This window comes from Cervus canadensis, chromosome 7 (genome assembly GCF_019320065.1).
Source record: "Cervus canadensis isolate Bull #8, Minnesota chromosome 7, ASM1932006v1, whole genome shotgun sequence".
NCBI lineage: Eukaryota > Metazoa > Chordata > Mammalia > Artiodactyla > Cervidae > Cervus > Cervus canadensis.
The window spans coordinates 69,559,680-69,581,355 of NC_057392.1; the positions used below are offsets into that span (position 1 = coordinate 69,559,680).

General features: G+C 33.7%; 1 protein-coding gene across 7 annotated transcripts in view; it reads right to left on the reverse strand.

Annotated features, from left to right (window-relative positions):
- Positions 1-21,676, reverse strand: part of ECT2 (epithelial cell transforming 2) — a 56,770-nt gene that overhangs the window by 13,276 nt on the left and 21,818 nt on the right. For all 7 annotated transcript variants that reach the window (XM_043473715.1, XM_043473714.1, XM_043473719.1 and 4 more), the window contains 8 exons: positions 20,218-20,337; positions 10,537-10,605; positions 9,287-9,397; positions 8,518-8,614; positions 6,575-6,656; positions 4,077-4,155; positions 3,578-3,697; positions 1,043-1,181 (listed from right to left, as the gene is read on the reverse strand). In XM_043473715.1, the coding sequence (XP_043329650.1) occupies positions 1,043-1,181; positions 3,578-3,697; positions 4,077-4,155; positions 6,575-6,656; positions 8,518-8,614; positions 9,287-9,397; positions 10,537-10,605; positions 20,218-20,337 (817 nt within the window). The remainder of the gene's footprint in view (positions 1-1,042; positions 1,182-3,577; positions 3,698-4,076; positions 4,156-6,574; positions 6,657-8,517; positions 8,615-9,286; positions 9,398-10,536; positions 10,606-20,217; positions 20,338-21,676) is intronic.

Genomic DNA, 21,676 nt, shown 5'->3' on the forward strand with positions numbered 1-21,676 from the left:
ATAACATTTAATATTTTCTTTAATGAAGCTTTAAAAAATTAGATCACTTTTTAGAATTCTAGAATTTAAGTTTTAAAGTGACACTTAAAGAATAATTCAATAATTCAACTTACTTAAATCAATGAAAGAAATAAAATACTCAAATATTAAAACTGTTACAAAAGGTTTTCTGATCAAGATGCTAAAACAGAACCTATTTTAAACAATGAAGTCTTCCATAATTATAATCCAAAAAATATAGCCGATTTAAGTAAATGCTCTATGGAGCCCTTAATAAATCCAGAATTTGACAACTGAGTAAAGAGAGCAATATAAGTTGCTCTTCAAGTTTTCTTTGTTTCTCATAAACTGAAAGCTTTCCTTCATTTGAGGATAGGATCACTGATAGAACCAGCTTACACTGTAAAAATATATGCCTAAACAACCAAAATATTGCCAAGCATACATATCATTAGTTACTATTTTAAAAAATCATATTGCTTATGGTTGGTATAAACTTTTGCCAATTTCAAGCCTTCAAAGAACCCTCTCTTAACATTCCCAAAGTTTAGAGTAAAAGCTTTCCTTAATATACATGAGCCCATGTTGAGTCTACCATAGCTACTTTGGGTATATTTACTCATGCGTATCTATTTCTGGTGATATCCTAAATGTATCCCTCACAATGCAGCCACTGGCAACAGGAAATGTTGTAAGACGCACAGGTATTACACGACAACTGCTTTTGGATTCTGAAGGAATAAGTTTTCGTGTCGGAATGGGGAGGATTTTAACCCATGTAACCATTTAAAAGCTCTTTGTATCTTAGGAAATGAAGATATTCTACAGAATATCTTTTTTCATTTGAAAAAAAATAAAAATCATATCAGTTCCTAGAAATGTAGTGGGATAAAAGTAAAGCACAACTACAACTACTTTGCCAGAACTAATCAACAATATTGAAAAATACTTTACCAGTTTAAAAATATACATATAAGGGAATTAAACCTTCAATGAACATAAACTATTTTTATTTAGCCAACAGTTTATACAATGACCATACCTTCTGTCTCTCGTATGTCTAGCACCTTCTTAATCTGAGAAAGAGGCATTAGATGAATATGCTTAAGAGAAGCTGGGGGTCGGGTCTGGCCATGAGGACTCCTAAAAGTACCAATAACCTTGTGTCGTTTTCTTGCTATCTGATTATTGGGGGGAAAAGAAAAAGTTGATGTCAGTAACAAAAACAAACACCAAATGCTTAAAAATAAAATGGCACTAGTCACATAAATCTATGTGCAGCTCATTTAAGTACCAGTCATTCCAAAATTATTATCTGTAAGTAGCATAGCTACTATGTGACAAATTCATACATGTAACTATGTAATAGAATTGTTCACATTCAAATGAAAAGAGCTCAAAAGTCAGGAAAACAGATCTATGGAAAAGATCCCAGAGGTGTGAAAGAACTTAGAAGCGTTGTGAGAAGTAATGGGATCAAAGGATGATGGAATCTTCAATAAAAGGCCTTGAACTCGGAAAGGAGAATAGTTGCTCTGGGATTACTGCCTTGGGTTCAAAAAAATAACTGACTTCAGTTTAAGAACAGAATTCACAATTATCTCAGATCCCATGCAAGGAACTGAGGATAAAGGAGCGAATAATACAGAAATGGTTCTGGTTCTCATGACACTTACATACTATTGAGAAATAAGAAAATCAAAGTAACAGTATAAATCAGTGCAAATTATAAAGTCAAGGTGCTGATATAACTTTAATTAAACTGGGAACTCACCAAAGGGAAAGACAGGTAAAGTATTGCTGGAGAAGACAGGAGCAAAATCAGAAAGGATCCTGTGACTCATGATGTATTTAAGTTCTGAGAATTTTATAAGGTCTTTAAATTTTTCATTTCCATGAAATCATAGTATATTATTTTGTCTTTTTTAAAAGAATATCTCTTTTGGGCTTATGAAACTGAAAGTCGCTCAGTCATGTCCGACTCTGTGACCCCTTGGACTATAAAGTCCATAGAATTCTCCAGGCCAGATTACTGGAGTAGGTAGCCTTTCCCTTCTCCAGGGAATCTTCCCAACCCAGGGATCAAACCCAGGTCTCCCGCATTGCAAGCGGATTCTTTACCATTTGGGCTTATAATCATTAACTAAAAGACACTAACACAAAATAATTTAGATAAAGCTACTTAATGAATTGAGATTGATTGGTCATATTCATCATGATGAATATGACAAAGTAAGGTTGAAATATGTACTATCTGTGTTGGTTAATGAGAAAAGATCAAAAGGCAGTCAGTCACATTCACATTGATGCAGAAATATGACAGAGATCTATGATAGATACCAAATATTAAAAGCCCATTTACATTAATATGGTGGAAAAAAAGCAATTCTTTAATTTCCACTATAATATTTGAATGTACTTTTAATTTAGCTAAGTAAAATAAAAAATTTTAAGGCTCATTTTAAAAAGGAAAAACAATGACAAGTATTAATACTGATGATACAAATTCTAGTCCATCAAGGTAAGAACTCAAAATACAGATACATCACCTGTCATGTCTAAGTGAAGTCAGTTCAGATCTTATTCATTTTAAATGTTTCTAACATTTACCATTCTCTTCATTCCAAATTTGCTCTAAGTTTTGGTGTTTTTAAAAAAAAAAAAAAAAAAAAAAAACAAGCTAAAGAATAAGAGCTTATAAATCTAAAGATCCAAAATTTGGGCTCCAAATTTAATGTTAGAAATAGAACTGTTACAGTTAATGTGATTTTGACATGGAGACTAAGAGAGAGTAGGAAAAAAAAGTCAGTGAATTCAGGAAGGATGAAGGAAATGAGAGGCCAAGCTATGAGATAACAGACTTGGAGGCTACAAGGAATGACCAATGGCACGAATTAAAGTGGAAGGTAAGTCAACAAGCCAGTTGTAGAAGACATCACAAAAATTGAAGGGGAAGTAAAATAAAAAAATTTAAAGTAAGCCACAACTCTCTAAGGATTAAAGAGGATAAAGATCTGGGTTGGGAAGATCCCCTGGAAAATGGAATGGCTACCCACTCCAGTATTCTTGCCTGGAGAATTCTATGGACGGGGGAGCCTGGTGGGCTATAGTTTCATCGGCAGGGATTTATAATTCATTATATTAAATAATCAAGTTATGTCCTTCTTCAACAAAATATGGATTTCTCTGCTGGGAAAATGTACTAATTTTAAAAAGAAGTCATACTTATTTTGTAAATCTTGAAGAAATATACATACATACAAGAAGTTCCTAAAATTCTTGATCTAGGCATTTATTTGCATGGAAATAAACTAAATTTTCATTTTGACATGGATTTGAAGTTATGAAAAATTATCATACTTCTTAATATTAGGTCTTCTCCTAAAAGCATTCAATTTATAGCATTAAATTAACAATTGGTTTCATCAAAAAAGTGATTAAAGTTCACTTTACTTTAAACTTCTTAAATCAATTAATTTAATTAAAACTTATTGTTTCAATCAAAGCTTAGTTTTAACGATTCAATGAAGTCACACAAAATAGCAGTGTTATTACACTGTATTAAGGACAACTTTACCTCCAGGCAGTCATTGAAGAGGAAGAGAGTTACTTGTTCTCCTCTGTCACAGGGGTGCTCACCTAGAGAAATTGTTTCAACTCGCTGAACTAAACTTCGGTGAGAAGATAAAAGATTAGCCTGAATAGATTGAAAATATTAATAAAAGAGATTACTTCATGGTAAATAATTTTTAAAGTTATAATTAAAAAGAAAGTTGTGCCAAGATTCTGGCAGAATCTACATACAGCTGACCTTGAACAACACAGGTTTGAGCTGCACTAGTCCACTTATACAGTTTTTTGTTTTCTTTAGTAAATAAGTACTACAGTATTACACGACCCATGATTGGTTGAATCCATGGATGCAAAAGCACAGAAACAAGAGTGCCAACAATAAAGCTATACGCAGATTTTCTACTGCTCTGGGCAGGGGGTTGGTGCCCTTAACTCCCAGTAGTTCAAGGGTCAACTATAACAAAAAGAAAATAGGTCGACAATCATCAAAAATGAATACTTACTGGACATCCATCTACCTCATAGACAACATCGAAAATTTGCTTTTGAGCTTCTGTTTTTCTCTTATCCTCATTAATATGGCTGAAAATGAATAAAGTTATTTTTAAAACAACAGACTATAAAAACTATATATACACATCTTGTGTCACACACACACACACAAAATCCCTCCATGTGAATATATCTTAATTTTGATAACCATATCAGTTATATTCCCTAAAAGTATCCCACTACATTAAAAAAATTTTCATAGAATCCCTCAGAAAAGTAAGTTTTGCTTTACTCCTTACTATATTCTCTCTCTCTCGCTTTAAACTATATTCATTATACACTTCCTAAAATACATTACACTGGTATAAACTGCAGGTTCAGAAGTTCTAAGTTCAGGTAAGGTTTTATGCAAATCATTCCCAAATCATACGCTAATCATTTCACTGAAATAAAAATTAAGACTACTGCTTCCAGACAAGATGGAATAAGATGAAAAATATATACTTTGCCTGAAAACAACTAAAAAACCTCCCAGCAAAGTATAAAGAAAGAGGCTTTTCAAGTCACCTCAAGTCAATGTCTCAAACAATGCAAGCCTAATTATATCATATCTACAAAAGATACACTTTACATCAAAGACATGAATAGACTAAAAGTAAAATAATGAAAATATCCAATAAGAGCACAATATACATGGTACCTTCACCAGGTTAAGCCATAAAATAAGCCTCAGGAAGGATTGAAATAACACCAAGTATATTTTCTATAAATGGTGAAGTGAAATTAGAAAATCAGTATCAAAAGGAAACTTCAAAAATTCACAAATATGTGGTAATTAAACAACAAACTCCTGAACAACCAATAGGTCAAGATGTAATCACAAGGGAAATCAGAAAATAGTTTCAGGTAGAAACAAAAAGCAAGAACATGACTAAAGTAATTTTTAAGGGGAAATTTACAGCTATAAAAGTAAACAATTAAAAAAATAAGCTCAAATCAATATCCTAATCTTCTACTTTAACACACTGGGGGGGTGGGCGATAAGAGCAAGCTAAATCTAAAGCATGCAGGAAAAAGGAAATCAAAAGTTATGAACTAGAGACTATAAAAATAGTAGAAAAAGATCAACAAAATTAAAAGCTTCATTCTTTTATGAAAATATGTTAACACTGACTGCATAATTCACAGTTTGTAGAAAGGATCAAGGTAAAGAATGTGTATGTTAAACCACAAAGTATTGAAAAACACTACTATCCTGATCCCAAAATAACAAACCAAAAGCATGACGGTTGGCTGATCAACATATAAAATACAAGCATAAGCAAAAACCAAAATATGCATAATGCTTTCAGTAGCAACAGAAGCTCATGTCCATTAATTTGGGCATTATTCTACTGCTGGACCCTTTCACTAGAGCTGGTAATTTCTATCTAGGAGCTCCTTACAAGTATTTTAAGAAACTCTATTTCAGGACTTCCATGGAGGCAGTGGTTGAGGATCTGCCTGCCAATGCAGGGACCACAGGTTTGATCCCTGTTCTGGGAAGATTCCACATGCCAAGGAGCAAGTGAGCCTGGGCGCCACAAATGCTGAGCCCACACACTGGAACTACTGAAGCCTGCATGCCTGGAGCCAACAAGAGAAGCCACTGCGGTGAGGAGCCTGCACACTGCAACGGTGAGCAGCCCCTGCTCTCGGCAACTAGACAAAGCTTGAATGCAGCAACTAAGGCCTTGTGCAGCCAAAGAATCCAGGCGCTAGGTTTGAGAAGATTTTTTTTAAAAAAAAGAACTTCTATATCATACAGAAGCACCTCATGGAATCTCAGAAGCTATGTAATTAAATCGACTGAATATGCTTATATGTAAAGTTCAAAAAGGTGCTATATCCTCATCCTCAGGAAGCAAAACAATTAACAGCAACAGAACTTTTAATTCTGATCATACTAGTCAGAAAAAATTTCTGATCAATGCTGTCTCCAAGTTAGACCTACAGTAAGCAGCTTAAGTTTAATAATCAATTTCCCCTAGTAAATTTCATTGAGTTTGTACTTTGAACACATCTCCAACAAACCCTACCAATTTAAGTCCACAGAATTCAAAGTGAGAAAAAAAAGTCAAAGCTAATGTGAAAAACATATTAACCTTTTCATTTCATCATGGTCAAATTCCCAAGTTCCATTTGGGTAGTTAATAAGAATATGAAGACAAAAACAAGCTAAGACTGGAAATATATAAAGAAAATGTCTACTGGTGCATTTATAACATTTTCAAATTTCTAAACCACTGTTACCCTCTACATAATAGTATACATTCACAAGTATGTTTTTGATTAATCATATCTTAACAATACTTCTAACATTTTAATATGTGACTACACTACTAAAAATAATTTAGATACTATTTTATAGAATTTTGTTATTGATCTTTTTCTACTTACAATTCTAATTGTTCTACCAATTCCACTGTAAATCTAAGGAATAACAAAAAAACTGCAATAATGTACTTACGTCATTACTTCCTTTAGTGATCCAATAGCTTTTTCTAGAGTGCTTTTGTCAGGATTTTCTTCAGATGTGTGCTTCTTAAGATCTGTAATATTTTATCAAATATTTTCTTTATGATTAAAAGAAATTCAATGGTTTTCCAACTATGACTTAAAAATGCTGTCCACTGTGACAGACACAGGTTAACTTAAAAAAATAGTATCTAACTTTTCCTTTTAAATAAGAGTTTTTATACAATGTTCCCTTAAGAACGAGTTTCCCAGGTGGTGCTAGTGGTAAACAATCCACTTGCCAATACAAGAGACATTAAGAGATATGGGTTCAATCCATGGGTCAGGAAGATCCCCTGGAGGAGGAAACGGCACCCCACTCCAGTATTCTTGCTGGGAGAATTCCATGGACAAAGGAGCCTGGTGGGTTGCAAAGAGTCCACACGGTTGCAAAGAGTTGGTCACGACTGAGTAGCTGAGCACCCTTAAGAGCTCTCTTCTTAATGTATTAAATAAGTTTCCACATTTTTTCACTGAATAAATTTTCAGAATATGTACCAGATTTTCTTTCACTATTTCAATTCCCTTCTAGTAAAGTTTGATGACTCTTAAATTCTTCAAACTCTCTCTGAATTCATGATCCTCAATTAACTAAGAAGTCATTATACATGCTATATTTCATAGTGGGGCCCATGGCTCCATCACAGAGAGCAGCCAGTGTGAAGAGAAGGTTTTGTTTAGCTTATAGGTTCAATGAGGTGCTTAGTCTTTGACTCTTCTTACCCAAGTTGCTTATAATGTTCTACCCAATGGTTCCCTGTATCTTCCCCCACCCAACACCTAATCTTTAAAGTGGAATAATAGAAGAAAGGCTAAGAAACCAAGTTCATTTTAGTCATGACAACATTTGATGGATTGCTATAAGTACTTAATAAAACAATAATGAAGATAAATAAGAAAAGAAATAGCCTATTTTGTAAAGTTAAAAAGGTTGCATATTCATAAATTTTCCTTATAATCTGTAAAATAGAATAGTTTTTAAAGACTGTGGAAATAATTTTATATGCTAGTAATTCTAAACTACATTAGATAACCTCAAAGAGAATAAAAATTGCCAATTTTTGTAGTTACTACCACAATTTATAGTTAAACCAATATATTTCAAAGACAATAATAGATAAAAAGAGTCACAAACTTGGCCTCCTTAAGCCTCCTACACACACTATTGTAGTTAAGGTCTAGAGGCCAAAATGCTTTGTTACACTTATTCCTGTTTTATGCAATTTAGTTCTCATACTTAAATTTAAAAGTATAAAATTTAAATTTAAAAATATAAAAACTGACACTGTTCTAAACCTATTCACTACTTTAGTCAGGTAAATAGAAAAGCATATAAATACACCTTTCTTTTCATGCAGGTAAAATTCACAAAAATTAACTCTGCTATAGATGTCCTTTCATTGAAATCTATAATTTAACTTTTAGAATAAATGGATGGATGTTTCAAGAGTTTTCTGCACACTATAAGGAAAAAAAGCATAAGATCAAGCATAAAGAATTTTACTAAGAGTCAGAAAAAGACTAAATAACTTCAGACATCGTAATCATCTCTCATCTTGTGATTTTGTGGGTGAATTTTATGTGGATGTAAACTGTTTGGGAATTAGTGACATACTATGAAATGTAAGAAGACTTTTAGGAGGGAGGCAGAAAGTTCAATACTAGTCAATAAAACTGATTTCACAACAAATAAAGCATTTCTAGGCCAGAGTGAACTTTTGTAGCACCAACTTGGTTATTCAGATTATCCATAAAGATATTTTCTACATAAAAGATACAAACTTTAAAACTGAAACCTAAGAACACTTTGAAAATGATAAATTTTGCCAATTGTTTTAGACGAAACCAATCACATAAAAACATCCAAAATTGTCTGGAAAGAGATCAGACAAGTACCATTTAAAAGTAACACAACGCTGGGTAACCTCTGTACTGGTCGGATGAGAAGTTCAACAAGGCTTTGCCGTCCACATTCTGGCTTAGCTTGGTTTATCTGAAAAGAATTAATTTATTCAAAATTTATTTTGAACATTTTCTGCAAAGATTATTATACATTACATTTATTAGATTACACCTTATCATTTGTGCCCTGATAAGAATGGGAGAAGCAGGGTGGTAGTTGTTCTCTGGCAGATTATTATGGTTCAGTAATTCCCCAAGGCCTAAAATAGCCTCTTGGCAAGCCAAGGATTAACACCTTAAACAGAGTGTGAGTTCCTCTAAGCACTCTTTTACATTTCATTTCAGTTTTTCTTAAATCTACATCATTCAAAAAGAAAAAAATTTTAAAAATATTAATTATGCTGATACCATTTAGATAAACAAAGTAAGCCACCAATAAGAAAATCATTAAAAGCAAAGCAAGATCTCACTGGAAAATTTTTTAAAGTGTTTCAGAACTAGAATATGCATAACTTAAAACACACACACACACACCATTCGTACTCACTCAGCTGCCTCTTGGATCCTGCTTGTGGCATATCAAACCTTGTGATGCTGAACATCACTGCCACTTTCAAGTAAAACTAAACTTAACACATAACATTAAGGTGTCCTGACGTGGATGTACCTTTACTAAAAGATATATCTTTACTATTAAAATGTAATTTTAATAAATTCCTTCAGAAAATAATTCTGATTTTTATTTCAAAGAAATATACATTACCTTCAGAAAAGCATGAAATCTTGGTTTCTGTTTTTCACATTTAATAATAGTTTCCTTGCTCATTTCAAAGAAGTTCACAAAGGGAGGATAGATTTTCACCAAATCTTTGGACTATTAACAAGCAAACAAAAAAACCCAAAACCCATTAATTTGTGATGGCTGTTACCCTTAGTCAATGAAACTTAAAGTTGAATAACCAGTAGTCAAAATCCGACATACCAGATGCAAAAGAAAAGTTCAAAATACATTTCTTCTCAAGGTAAATACAGGAAGTTTATTTCATAGTGAGTTAATTGCTAAAGAAAATGCATCAATTGTTAAACAGAGCCTAAAACCTGAAAAGCAAATAAATACTCAGAAACAAACAAAAGTTGACATACCTTTGTTGAACTTCAATATAAGCTTATTGTATTGATAAACATGACAAAGTTTTAAAACTTCTATTAATTTAGAATACAGTAGCAATTACAGTTGATCTATGAAGAACCCAAGAACATGCCATTATCTTTTGAAGGATCCAAACAACCATTAAAAGATCAACTGTACTGGGCAATTTTGAAGTACAAGGAAAATGTCTTGATAAATTGAGACCAAGAGGTACCAAAAAGATCTGGGACAATAATTTGCATATTTGAAATTCTCAGTCAACCAGAAAGAACATCTAACAGCTATACAGTAAGGACTAAAGTTAGGAGACCTTAGAAATCAAAACTAAATGGGCAAGAATCCAAGGCACTGAAACTTACCTGGTAGGACTGAATCATATACAAAGAGACTGAAGGAAATTTATAAATTCTATTTGTGGTACCTCATTCAAAACTAATATACTTTATTTAATAAACTTAACCTATGTTCTTAGAGAAGAAACAGTTCATTGGAAGGTTTTATGCAGACACAAAGACAGTAAAAAGTACTATCAACTAAGGAAAGGAAAAAACAAAACTCAATTATAGAAAACTTTAAAAAATCATTAATCTACGGCTGCTTATAATGGGCAAATAAGATGATATATGGTAAAATGACTATAACACAACAGTTAGTATTAAAGATGAGCTATCAAGAAAGTGTTGGATTGTATATGGAAGGCATGTTTCAGAAGACAAGAACACTTTCAAAATATTTTACAAACACAATAATGCCTAAGTTTTTAAAAAGTTCTCACATTTAAACAGGTAACTTTCATTCCCTGCCATTTCTTTATGAGATGATACTTTAATCTGAATACTAAAAAAAGAAACAAAATTACTTACATATTTAAGAAAGATATCACCAATGCTTTTGCTCTCATCCCAATTAACAATAAGGTCTTCAAGATCATCCTGAAAAAACACAAAATGAGACAATAAATGATTCTGACAATCACTTTAGCATCTCTTAAAATCTGAATATTCCTTTGAAAAACATACTTTACAGAGTACCTTAATTTGGCATGTATAACGGTAACATTCTCAGTAAGAAATTAACTTTTTGACTACAAGAAAAATATCCTTCGAAAAATAATTTAAGAAAACATAAAGAATGTCAAATCCGTAAGACAGTCTAATTTCCCAGTATGATGTGCAAATGTAATTAATTTATACAGCTGATTGGTTCACTAATTAATTAATTAATTACAGAAAAGCACTTTTGATTTTGGCTGTTGAAGCATCAGCCATTAGAAACTGTAATCTATAATAGAGGTCAGCAAACATTACTTAAAGGGCCAAATGGTAAATATTTCACGTCTTGCAGGCCATATGGTTTTGTCACAAGTCCTCAATTCTGTCTTTGTAGAATAGAACCATAAACAATATATAAATAATTGTGAGTGGCTGTGTATCAATAAAACTCCCTTTATGAAAGTAAGCAAAACTTTACCAAAATGCTAAACTGGCTGGATTTAGTCCATTGATCATAGTCTGCTAATTCCGGAGTGATAAAATTTCTCAATCATCATCCTAAAATATTACTTATTAGTAAAAATTTAGAAGATATTTAAAAGCTTTCTAAGGTAATAAAACCAGATGATAAAATGAGATGGCAAGAAATGACATGCCCTAACTGAAATTCTAAAAGTGACTTTAAAGCAGAAATTAATCAATAAACTTATACAAGAGGTTGTCAAACTGTTACATGCAGATGCTCTCCCAACACATTTTTTTAGTGGGATCCATAAGATGAAACTATTTTCATTACAATATGAAGGCATTATTTGACTCCTTGATTCTCTCATAAGGATACAACAGAGTCATATAGAGGCAACATGATGTGTGATACTGAAAAAGAATGAATTAAGAAGTAGACAGGAAAAACAAGTTTTCAATTAAGCCAGACAAAAAAAAGCAAAACAAATCAACATCACTCTTCACTGTTTCTGTTTTGGAAATTAGTTATTTTTCAAAAAGAACATGTTATTTACGCTACCACATAAGGAGTCATTATTATTAATGTATATTTTAAAAACTGCATGAGTTCAGTTCAGTTCAGTTGAGTCACTCAGTCGTGTCCAACTGTTTGTGACCCCATGGACTGTAGCACACCAGGTCTCCCTGTCCACCACCAATTCCTGGAGCTTGCTCAAACTCATGTCAATCGAGTTGGTGATGTCATCCAAACCATCTCATCCTCTGTCATCCCCTACACTTCCCGCCTTCAATCTTTCCCAGCATTAAAGTCTTTTCAAATGAATCAGTTCTTCCCATCAGGTGGCCAAAGTATTGGAGTTTCAGCTTCAGGATCAGTCCTTCCAATGAACACTCAGGACTGATTTCCTTTAGGATGGACTGGTTGGATCTCCTTGCAGTCCAAGGGCCTCTCAAGAGTCTTCTCCAAAACCACAGTTCAAAAGCATCAATTCTTCAGCACTCAGCTTTCTTTATAGTCCAACTCCTACATCCATACATGACTATTGGAAAAAACATAGCTTTGACTAGATCTTTGTTGGCAAAGTAATGGCTCTGCTTTTTAATATGCTGTCTAGGTTTGTCATAGCTTTTCTTCTAAGGAGCAAGCATCTTTTAATTTTATAGCTGCAATCACCATCTGCAGTGATTTTGGAGCCCAAGAAAATAAAGTCTATCACTGTTTCCATTGTTTCCCATCTAGTTGCCGGAAGTGGTGGGACAGGATACCATGATTTTAGTTTTCTGAATGCTGAGTTTTAAGCCAGCTTTTTTGTTCTCCTCTTTCACTTTCATCAAGAAGCTCTTTCGGTCCTTTTCGCTTTCTGCCATTAGGATGGTGTCATCTGTATACCTGAGATTATTGATATTTCTCCTGGCAATCTTGCTTCCAGCTTGTGCTTCCTCCAGTCCAGCATTTCTCATGATGTACTCTGTATATAAGTTAAATAAGCAGGGTGACAATATACAGCCTTGACATACTTGACATACTTCTTCCCAATTTGGAACCAGTCTGCTGTTCCATGTCTGGTTCTAACTGTAGCTTCTTGACCTGCATACAGATTTCTCACGAGGCAGGTCAGGTGGTCTGGTATTCCCATCTCTTTCAGAATTTTCCACAGTTTATTGTGATCCACACAGTCAAAGGCTTTAGCATAGTCAATGAGGCAGATGTTTTTCTGGAACTCTCTTGCTTTTTCAATGATCCAACAGATGTTGGCAATTTGATTTCTGCTTCTTCTGCCTTTTTTAAATCCAACTGGAACATATGGAAGTTCTCTGTTCCTGAAGCCTTGCTTTGAAAATTTTGAGCATTACTTTGCTAGCATGTAAAATGAGTACAATTGCGTGGTAGTTTGAACATTCTTTGGCATTGCCTTTCTTTGTGATTGGAATGAAAACTGACCTTTCCAGTCCTGTGGTCACTGCTGAGTTTTCCACATTTGCTGGTATATTGAGTGCAGCACTTTCACAGCATCATCTCTTAGGATTTGAAATAGCTCAACTAGAATTCCATCACCTCCACTAGCTTTGTTCGTAGTGATGCTTCCTAAGGCCCACCTGACTTTGCATTCCAGGATGTCTGGCTCTAGGTGAGTGATCACAGCATCATGGTTATCTGGGTCATGAAGATCTCTTTTGTATAGTTCTTCTGTGTATTCTTGCCACCTCTTCTTAATATTGTATATCCACATATAAAAAGATGATCTTTAAACCTTCACCTTAGCCAAAGATGAACTTGAGATAAGTTATAGATCTAACTGTAAGAGCTAAAAGAAAGCTACTTCTAGAAGAAAACATAGGAGAAAATCTTCAAAATCTTGGGTTAGGCAAAAATTTCTTAGATATAACAGCAAAAGCACATTACATTTAAAAAAATGGATAAACCAGACTTCATCAAAATTAAAAATTTTGGTACTTCCAAAGACACCATTATGGAGAAGGAAATGGCAACCCACTCCAGTGTTCTTGCCTGGAGAATCCCAGGGATGGGGTTGCAGAGAGTCGGACATGACTGAAGTGACTTACCAGTAGCAGTAGCAGTAAAGTCTACTACTACTTTATTTAGAGGATAGGTGTAAGTGAGAGCAGGAGTGAGTGGGGTAGACACGCCTGTCCCTGCTTTCCTCATCCCATCTGGACCCTTCTTTGCCCTTGAATCTATTCCTCCCTTTCCCCAGCAGTCTATTCATTAACTAGCAAGAGGGCAAATAAGGGATCTTCTAGGATTGATTTTGCTCATTTTTTTGAGGATACCAAGCACCATTTCACCATATTCTGTACCCTTATCTGACAGTCCCTCCCAGAACTGAGTTTTCTTTTCATCCAGGGTCCAGAAGGAAAAATAAAAAACAAATCATATTGTCACGCACCAATAAAAAATAAGCTGTCCAGATGGCAATAAAATCTAATTAGGGAAAAAAAAAAAAAGACACCATTAAAAAAATGAAATAATCAACAATAGGCTGGGAGGAAATATCTGCAAAACACATAGCTGATAAAGGACTTGTACCAAGAATTTACAGAGAACCCTTACAACTTGGTAAGCCAACACACAACCCAACCAAAAAATGGGCACCAGATCTAAGCACACATTTCACAAAGATAACATACAAATGAAAAAGAAGCAGATGAAAAGACGTTCAACAACATTAATCATTAGGGAAATGCAAATAAAATAATTTTATATCCTAGAATGGTTATAAAAGAAAACATATAAGTACCAGCAAGAATGGATAGAAATTTGAACACTGATACATTACTATTAAGAATATAAAATGATGTGAAAACCTGATAGTTTCTCAAATATTTTAAATGAGGACTGCCAATATAACCCAGCAATTCTACTCCCAAGTATCTATGGAAGAGAATGAAAACACACCCAAACAAGGATTTGCAGACAATGTTCATATCAGCATGATTCATAACTGCCAAAAATTGGAAACAACCTAAATTTCTATCAACTGGTGAATGGATAAAGAAATGCAGCATTTCCTTATAATGGACTATTATCTGGCCACACAAAGGAACAAACTACTAACATGCTAAATCATAGATGAAATTCAAAAATATACTAAGTTAAAGGAGACAGACATAAGACACTACCTATTATATATTTATGTTATACGGGATGTCTAGAAAAGGCAAATTTGTAACACAGAAAGTAGATTAATGGTTGCCTGGACCAGGGCTAAGAATGGGCATGAAGGATCTTAGTGGGGAAGAGGAAGATGTTCTAAAATGTATACGGTGACAGTTGCATGATTTGGTGACTTATTAAAATCACTGAATCATATATTTTAAAAAAGGTTGAGTTTAAATATGTAAAATGTACTTCAATGAAACTGTTAAAAAACTGAGGCATCTTTAAAAGTATTTTTAAACTTTCTGTTTCAATTTCAAAAACAGTTAATACGAATAAATAAAACCCACATAAACACAAGTTCCTCGATCATTTTTTAAGAATGAAAAGGGATCCTGAAACCAAATAATTTAAGAACTATTATCCTATACTCTGGGCTTCCCTTGTGGCTCAGCTGGTTAAGAATCCGCCTGCAGTGCGGGAAACCTGGGTTAGACACCTGGGTTGGGAAGATCCCCTGGGGAAGGGAAAGGCTACCCACTCCAGTATTCTGGCCTGGAGAATTCCATGGACTCAAGAGCCCATGGGGTCGCAAAGAGTCGGACAGGACTGAGCGACTTTCACTTCACTTCACTTCACATCCTAAACTCTGCAGATTCAGAAAAGTCAAAAGGGAAAAACTTTACTTTCAGTAGTGTAAAGGTGAACTCAAGCAAGAATAATTAAACAGCCCACAGAGTCAAGAATTAAGATTTAACTATTTAAAATTGCACTTGAAAGAAACAAAAGAATAAAAGTATTATACATAAGGATAATCTTGGAACAATATAATGCAGTGAATTCTAGCACTGACTAGTTAGTTTTAATTACTGGCTCTAGAGCATGTTAAGTTTTGTGCCCTTGGGCAAATTACTTAACCTGTAAGTGCCTCAATTTTCTATTCTGAAAAATAAGTATAGTAATGACTCCTATCTCATAAAGGATTAAATTAGCTAATATTTGTATAGCACTTAGAAGAAACCCTAACAAAGAATAGTGCTCAGTAAGTTACTATTAACTCTCTTTTCCTATGTATTTAATATAAATATGGGAGATATTTGGAAAGCTGTGATGCAAAAGAGAAAAAACCTATAGCTCTGCAAATATAATCTAGTGGTACATTTTTAAAGTGTAAACAATTACAGGATGGCGGTATATAGTTATATGAGACCATTACAATCAGAAAGCAAAATAATCTCTAGGCCACCTGAAAAGGTCTACTGTTTCTGGTTAACCTTTAAATCCTTGAGCCTGTTGATTAAATAAAGATCTTTGCCCTAATCACTTGGTCAGCTCAGAGACTAAGTAATAAAGAAACTAAGGCTTAGAGAGATTAACTTGCTCCAAATCACACAGTTGTGAACCAGTATTCACACTCATGCTCGTCTGACTCCAGATTCCATGTCACTCTACTAGATCTATAACACAGTTATCGCCATTAGAAATGGGGAGTCAGGTGGACAGGTGAGCCCCCAAGAGTATGTCATAGTGCCACCATTTCTTACAATGTTTCTGTGGGAATATGCTTGACTCAGTTTAGTACAGACCCTAGGACATGTCTCCTCCTTGTCCATACACAATTCTACATAGGATGCTCCCAACATTACCTCCTGGCAGTAAAAAAGGAAAATTCTATAGTTCTAAGACATTAAGCATAGAGCTCCCAAAGCCTGTTTAAAAAGTAGAGGAAGTTGTAAACAGATTGGACTAAGAAAGTTAAGCTCTTTCTTTCTTTTCGTCCTTGCTAAGATTTCTTCTATACCATTACCATCTACTTAAAACAAGATGGGCTTCTCTTTTACTTAGCTCACTGCACAAGACACCAAATCAGCAGATTCCCAATACAAACCTGTTCCTGAAACAAGTTCAAGGTACCCTGAGACTTAACACTAAATCAGCAAATAACAAAGCATAAACACAGAAAGAAAAGGTCTTCCCTCAACTCCTCTCTTGCTCTTTTGTTTCTTCATAGTTCAATACAAAAGCAGGTATTTGCACATGAAGAACCAAAGCTGATTAGTGCTGAAAAGGAAAAATTCACACACAGAAAAAGATGCTGATAACAATCTCAGACATCCTCATCTTAAGCTAACTATTAGCATGCTGCATGCTGTAAGTTGCAGACAAGTGAAGAATGAGGCTAGAGGTGTACACATGATATTTAAGATGACAAAATAAATTTAACTTCCGGTCCTGATTTGGACATTTAAAAAGTAGCATGACCAATATTCAGCAAATATCTACTGACACAAATCTAATTGTCAGAGAGTGGTTGTAAACACAGTGGGTAAAAAATGATTTTAATCCTTCACAAAACAACCACTCATGATTCAGACACTACTATCCCCATTTTACAGAGAAGAAAACTGAAGCAATTAAAGTTAACTTACTTTGAACCCAAATCTACTTTATTACACAGTCCAAATTTGTAACCACTATGCAATGCTATAAAATACAAATAAATACCAGTGCTTCTCAGGAATACCATACCAATATGATATGAAAAACTGTACAAGTTTAAGCCATATTTACATGATTTACTCATTTATATACTAAGAGAATGTATCTACAGCATGATAATCAAGAAGCAATATAGCATTAATAAATTAGGACATGGAAAGAACCTAAACGTCCATGAATTAATGAATGGATAAAGAAAATGTGGTATATATACAATGAAATATTATTTAGCCATGAAAAAGCCATTATGTCTTCTGTAATAACATGTATAGTCCTGAGGGCATTATGATACATGAGATAAGTCAGAGAAAAATAAGTATATGATCTCACTCATATGTGGAATCAAAAAAAATCCCACAAAAAACACACAGAAAAATCTCATAGTTACAGACTGGCAGTTGCCAGAGACAGGGGAAGGAGAGTGGTTAAGATGGGTAAAGGTGGTCAAAAGGCAAATTTCCAGTTATTTTACTTACTCCAGTCCTGAAGATATAATGTAGAGTATGGTGACTATAAACAATACTATTTTGTATATCTGAAAGTTGCCAAGAAAGTGAAACTAAAAAGTTCTCATCATAAAAAAAAAACTTTGTGTGGTGGTAGATCTTAACTAGACTTATTGTGGTGATCATTTTGCAATACATACCCATATGAATCCATTATTGTTGTATACCTAAAACTAACACAATGCTACATGTTAATTTTATCTCATAAAGAAAGGGGGTTGGGAGCAAGAAAACATAAGGGTTTAGGAGAACAGACTTTGAAGTTAGACAAAGGTGAAAGTGAAGTCATGTCCAACTCTTCGCAACCCCCTGGACTGAGCCCACCAGGCTCCTCCGTCCATGGGAGTCTCCAGGCAAGAATACTGAAGTGGGTTGCCATTTCCTTCTCCAGGGGATCTTTCCGACCCAGGGATCGAACCCAGGGATTGAACCCGGGTCTCCCGCATTGGAGGCAGGCGCTTCAACCTCTGAGCCACCAGGGAAGTTAGAGAAAAAAGGGTTCAAAGTCAATGTCCAGCATTTATTAGATAATTGACTTTAGAAAAATTATTCAATCTCTGTACATAGCAGTTTCACATCTGTAAAATGTAGACAATTATAGTATTAAATTCCTGGTAATGTTCAGTAGATGTGGCAGTACCTGATAAAGGGCAGGCTACATTTAAAAGGAAGAAAAGAAAAAAATGCTATGCAAAAAAAAAGACAAAGAAAATACAGCATAATTTTGGGAGTATTTGGGTTACAGAATTATAGCTATTTTCTACTTTTTCCTTTTCTCCTTTATTTTACAAATATACATTTGACAGCACATATTGGTTTCATGGTAGGAAAAAACCATAGGCTTTAATATTTTAGATGCATGACAAACCTGAAATTAGCTAAAAAACCACTACTACTTGAAATATTGGTAATCCAAGTTTGTAGAAGAAGCTTAAAAAATTGGGTTACACATTAGAAAACTAAAGGGTAACAATCGTTTTCAAAGCTCCAGTGACTCACTAGTGAAGGAAACATAAAAGCAGACACAGATATAGAGTACAAACTAATGGTTACCCTTGGGGAGACAGAACTGGGAAGGGCAATATAACGACAGTGGGGGCAAACAGGGTTATTACGGGATTATATGAAATCATGTATACAAAACTTTTCAAAATTGTAAAGCAATATAGAATTTAAATAACCATTTATTCACTAAAAAAAATTATTAACAACAAAAAAAGGTCCAGTGAATCAGAGAACAAAATTTGCCAAACTGAGATTATGACTCTGTACACATAGCAAGTTTATAACATTTTATATTAGATGGGAACTTGCATGTCCAGAATAGCTAAATGACTGACACCAAGTGATCTACAAATTAGCAATAAAACACCAAGATGAAATCTGCTTGCCATTATACTCTATCTTTATACCTCTCAATGTTTCTCATGAAAAAAAAAAAGGCCATTCCAAGAAGACTTTACTCTTCAAATATTCAGAATCCTAATTGGAAATAGGGATAAACTAGCCTGTGATTCCATAGCTTTTTAATCTTTTAAGAAAAGAAAGACTCCTTCAAACTTACTTGTAAATCTAGAAATAGGTGAAATATGATCAAGGATTTTGAAAAAATACAAAATATAAGCATTGGATAAACTGCATTTTTATTAACTTACATTATCTTTCATATTTTTGTCTACAACATGCACTAAAATCAAAAGTAAGTTAATGTATTTGTTTGAAAACATTCTGTAACTCAGACTGATCATTTTATTGTAACACGGAGTAAACATTAGGGAAAAGATAAATTAGCAATAATACTGTGCCTCAAATAAACCTCACTGACTATGACACTGCCACAAAGCTGTAATAAACATCCAAATGGGTTGTTCTGAGAAGAAAACTGATCAGTTGTGCTCAGGCATCATACATGAAGAGGAAATAAATTTAAGAGTTCATCTAAATCTTTCCCCAAATTACTTTACTATGAGAGATTGATACCTGGAATCCAGTGACCCTTCAACAAAGGAAAATTATTATAATAAAAAGTAGACAGCATTGTCTTTTACAGTTTTGGAAGTTATCTGACTAGATACATAGAGAGAGAGAGAGGAATGAATGAAATGATCTCTAACCCTTTCCAACTTCCATTTTTTAAACAAACAAAAGAAAAACATACAACTCAAGATGAATAGCGGTAAAAAACAAGAAAAATAGTACTAGCAAACACATTATCTTAATAGAAAAGACTTTATAAGGTCGAAATTCTTTATTTTCAAATTAATCAAAGTAAAAAGACAGGCAGCAGCAAAGAAACATTAATAAGGTGCTAGAGCAAAGAGGCAAATGATTCAAAGGAATAAATGAGGGATTAAAAAATTTTAAATACAAATTTTATTTAGCTAACTAGAAGTACATGAAAAATCACAGGAAATATACATAATCTAAAAAGAATTACTACCACGCTAATATATACAAATTTACCTTTATCTTAGTGTGCACATCAAAGATATCTGGAATACTACCAAAAATGGTCTTAATTTCTTCTGGTGCAAGGATAGGCCCACCTCGTTGTCCTTCCTCTTCCAATGGCACTTGAAACAACTAAAGGGTGAAACAAGACTAGATCAGGTAAACTGGAAGAAGAAAAGAGTTTTTTAAAATCTAATACATATACAGCGATAAAGGAGAGATAAGATATTAACAGAAAAGAAAAGTATTTCTTCCTAACCTAAATTTGAGACCTTTTCTCATAACATTTTCTAGTCTCTTTTATCCTATTTATTTACATATCTGTGTATGTATATATACATAAAATCTTGTAACAAAATATTAATTAGAATCTAGTAAAAGTTTATCACAGTCCTACAAATCATTAAAATTGCTAGTGTGATACAGAGTAATTTCTACTTTTTTAATTCAAGTTACTAAGGAAGAAAGCAATAAGGAATCATACTCTTAATATAGGTAATAAATGTTTTAAACTGATAGCAAAAAAAAAAAACTTGGTTTAGGGGGAAAAGACTGGATTTGAAGCTAAAAGACCCGTATGTATCCATGCTGCTGCTTCTGTCAATCTTAAAAAAATACTCCTACAACTAGTAAGTAAATTTAGCAAGGTCTTAGGGATACAAGGTCAGCACGCACATGCATGCATGCACACACACATGCATGCAGGCACACTGAAGAAAAAATCATATTTCTATAAACCAGTATTGTACAAACTGAAACCAAAAGTTAAAAAGCAGTTTCATTTACAATAAAAAACCAAAATGCTTAAGTATAAATAGAATAAATCACATACATGATGCTGAAAACTACAGAATGTTGATGAAAGAAATCAAAGAAGACCTAAATAAATTAAGACATATGGTTATGGATTGAAAGGCTCAACATGGTAAAAATGTCAACTGTCCCCTACCCCCGAACTGATATAAGGATTTACCCTAATGCCTATCAAAAATGCCAGGACTTTTCATAGATAAAGAAAATCTGATTCTAAAGATTCATATGGAAGGGCAAAGAGCTTCTTACTATCAAGCTCCAGTATTCAAGATTGCACAACACTGGTGAAGAGAGAAACATTCAAGATCAACAGAACAGAATACAGACACTAGAAACAAACCCATGCAAATTTTTTGATAAAGGTGCAAAAGCATTTAGTGCAGGAAGGCAAGTTGTCCAACACAAGGTACTAAAACACCATCTGCCAAAGGCAAAACAGATGAAACTCGGCCTAAACATAATCTTTATACAAAAATTAACTCAAAAGTAACCACAGACCTAAAGAAAAAAACACACAACTATGAAATATTGAGAAGAAAACCTAGGAGAAAACCCTGTGACTTAGGCTTATGTAAAGAGCGTTTAAACACGAAATCAAAAGCATGATGTATAAAAGAAAAAAATGATAAATTGGACTTTACCAAAACTAAAAACAACT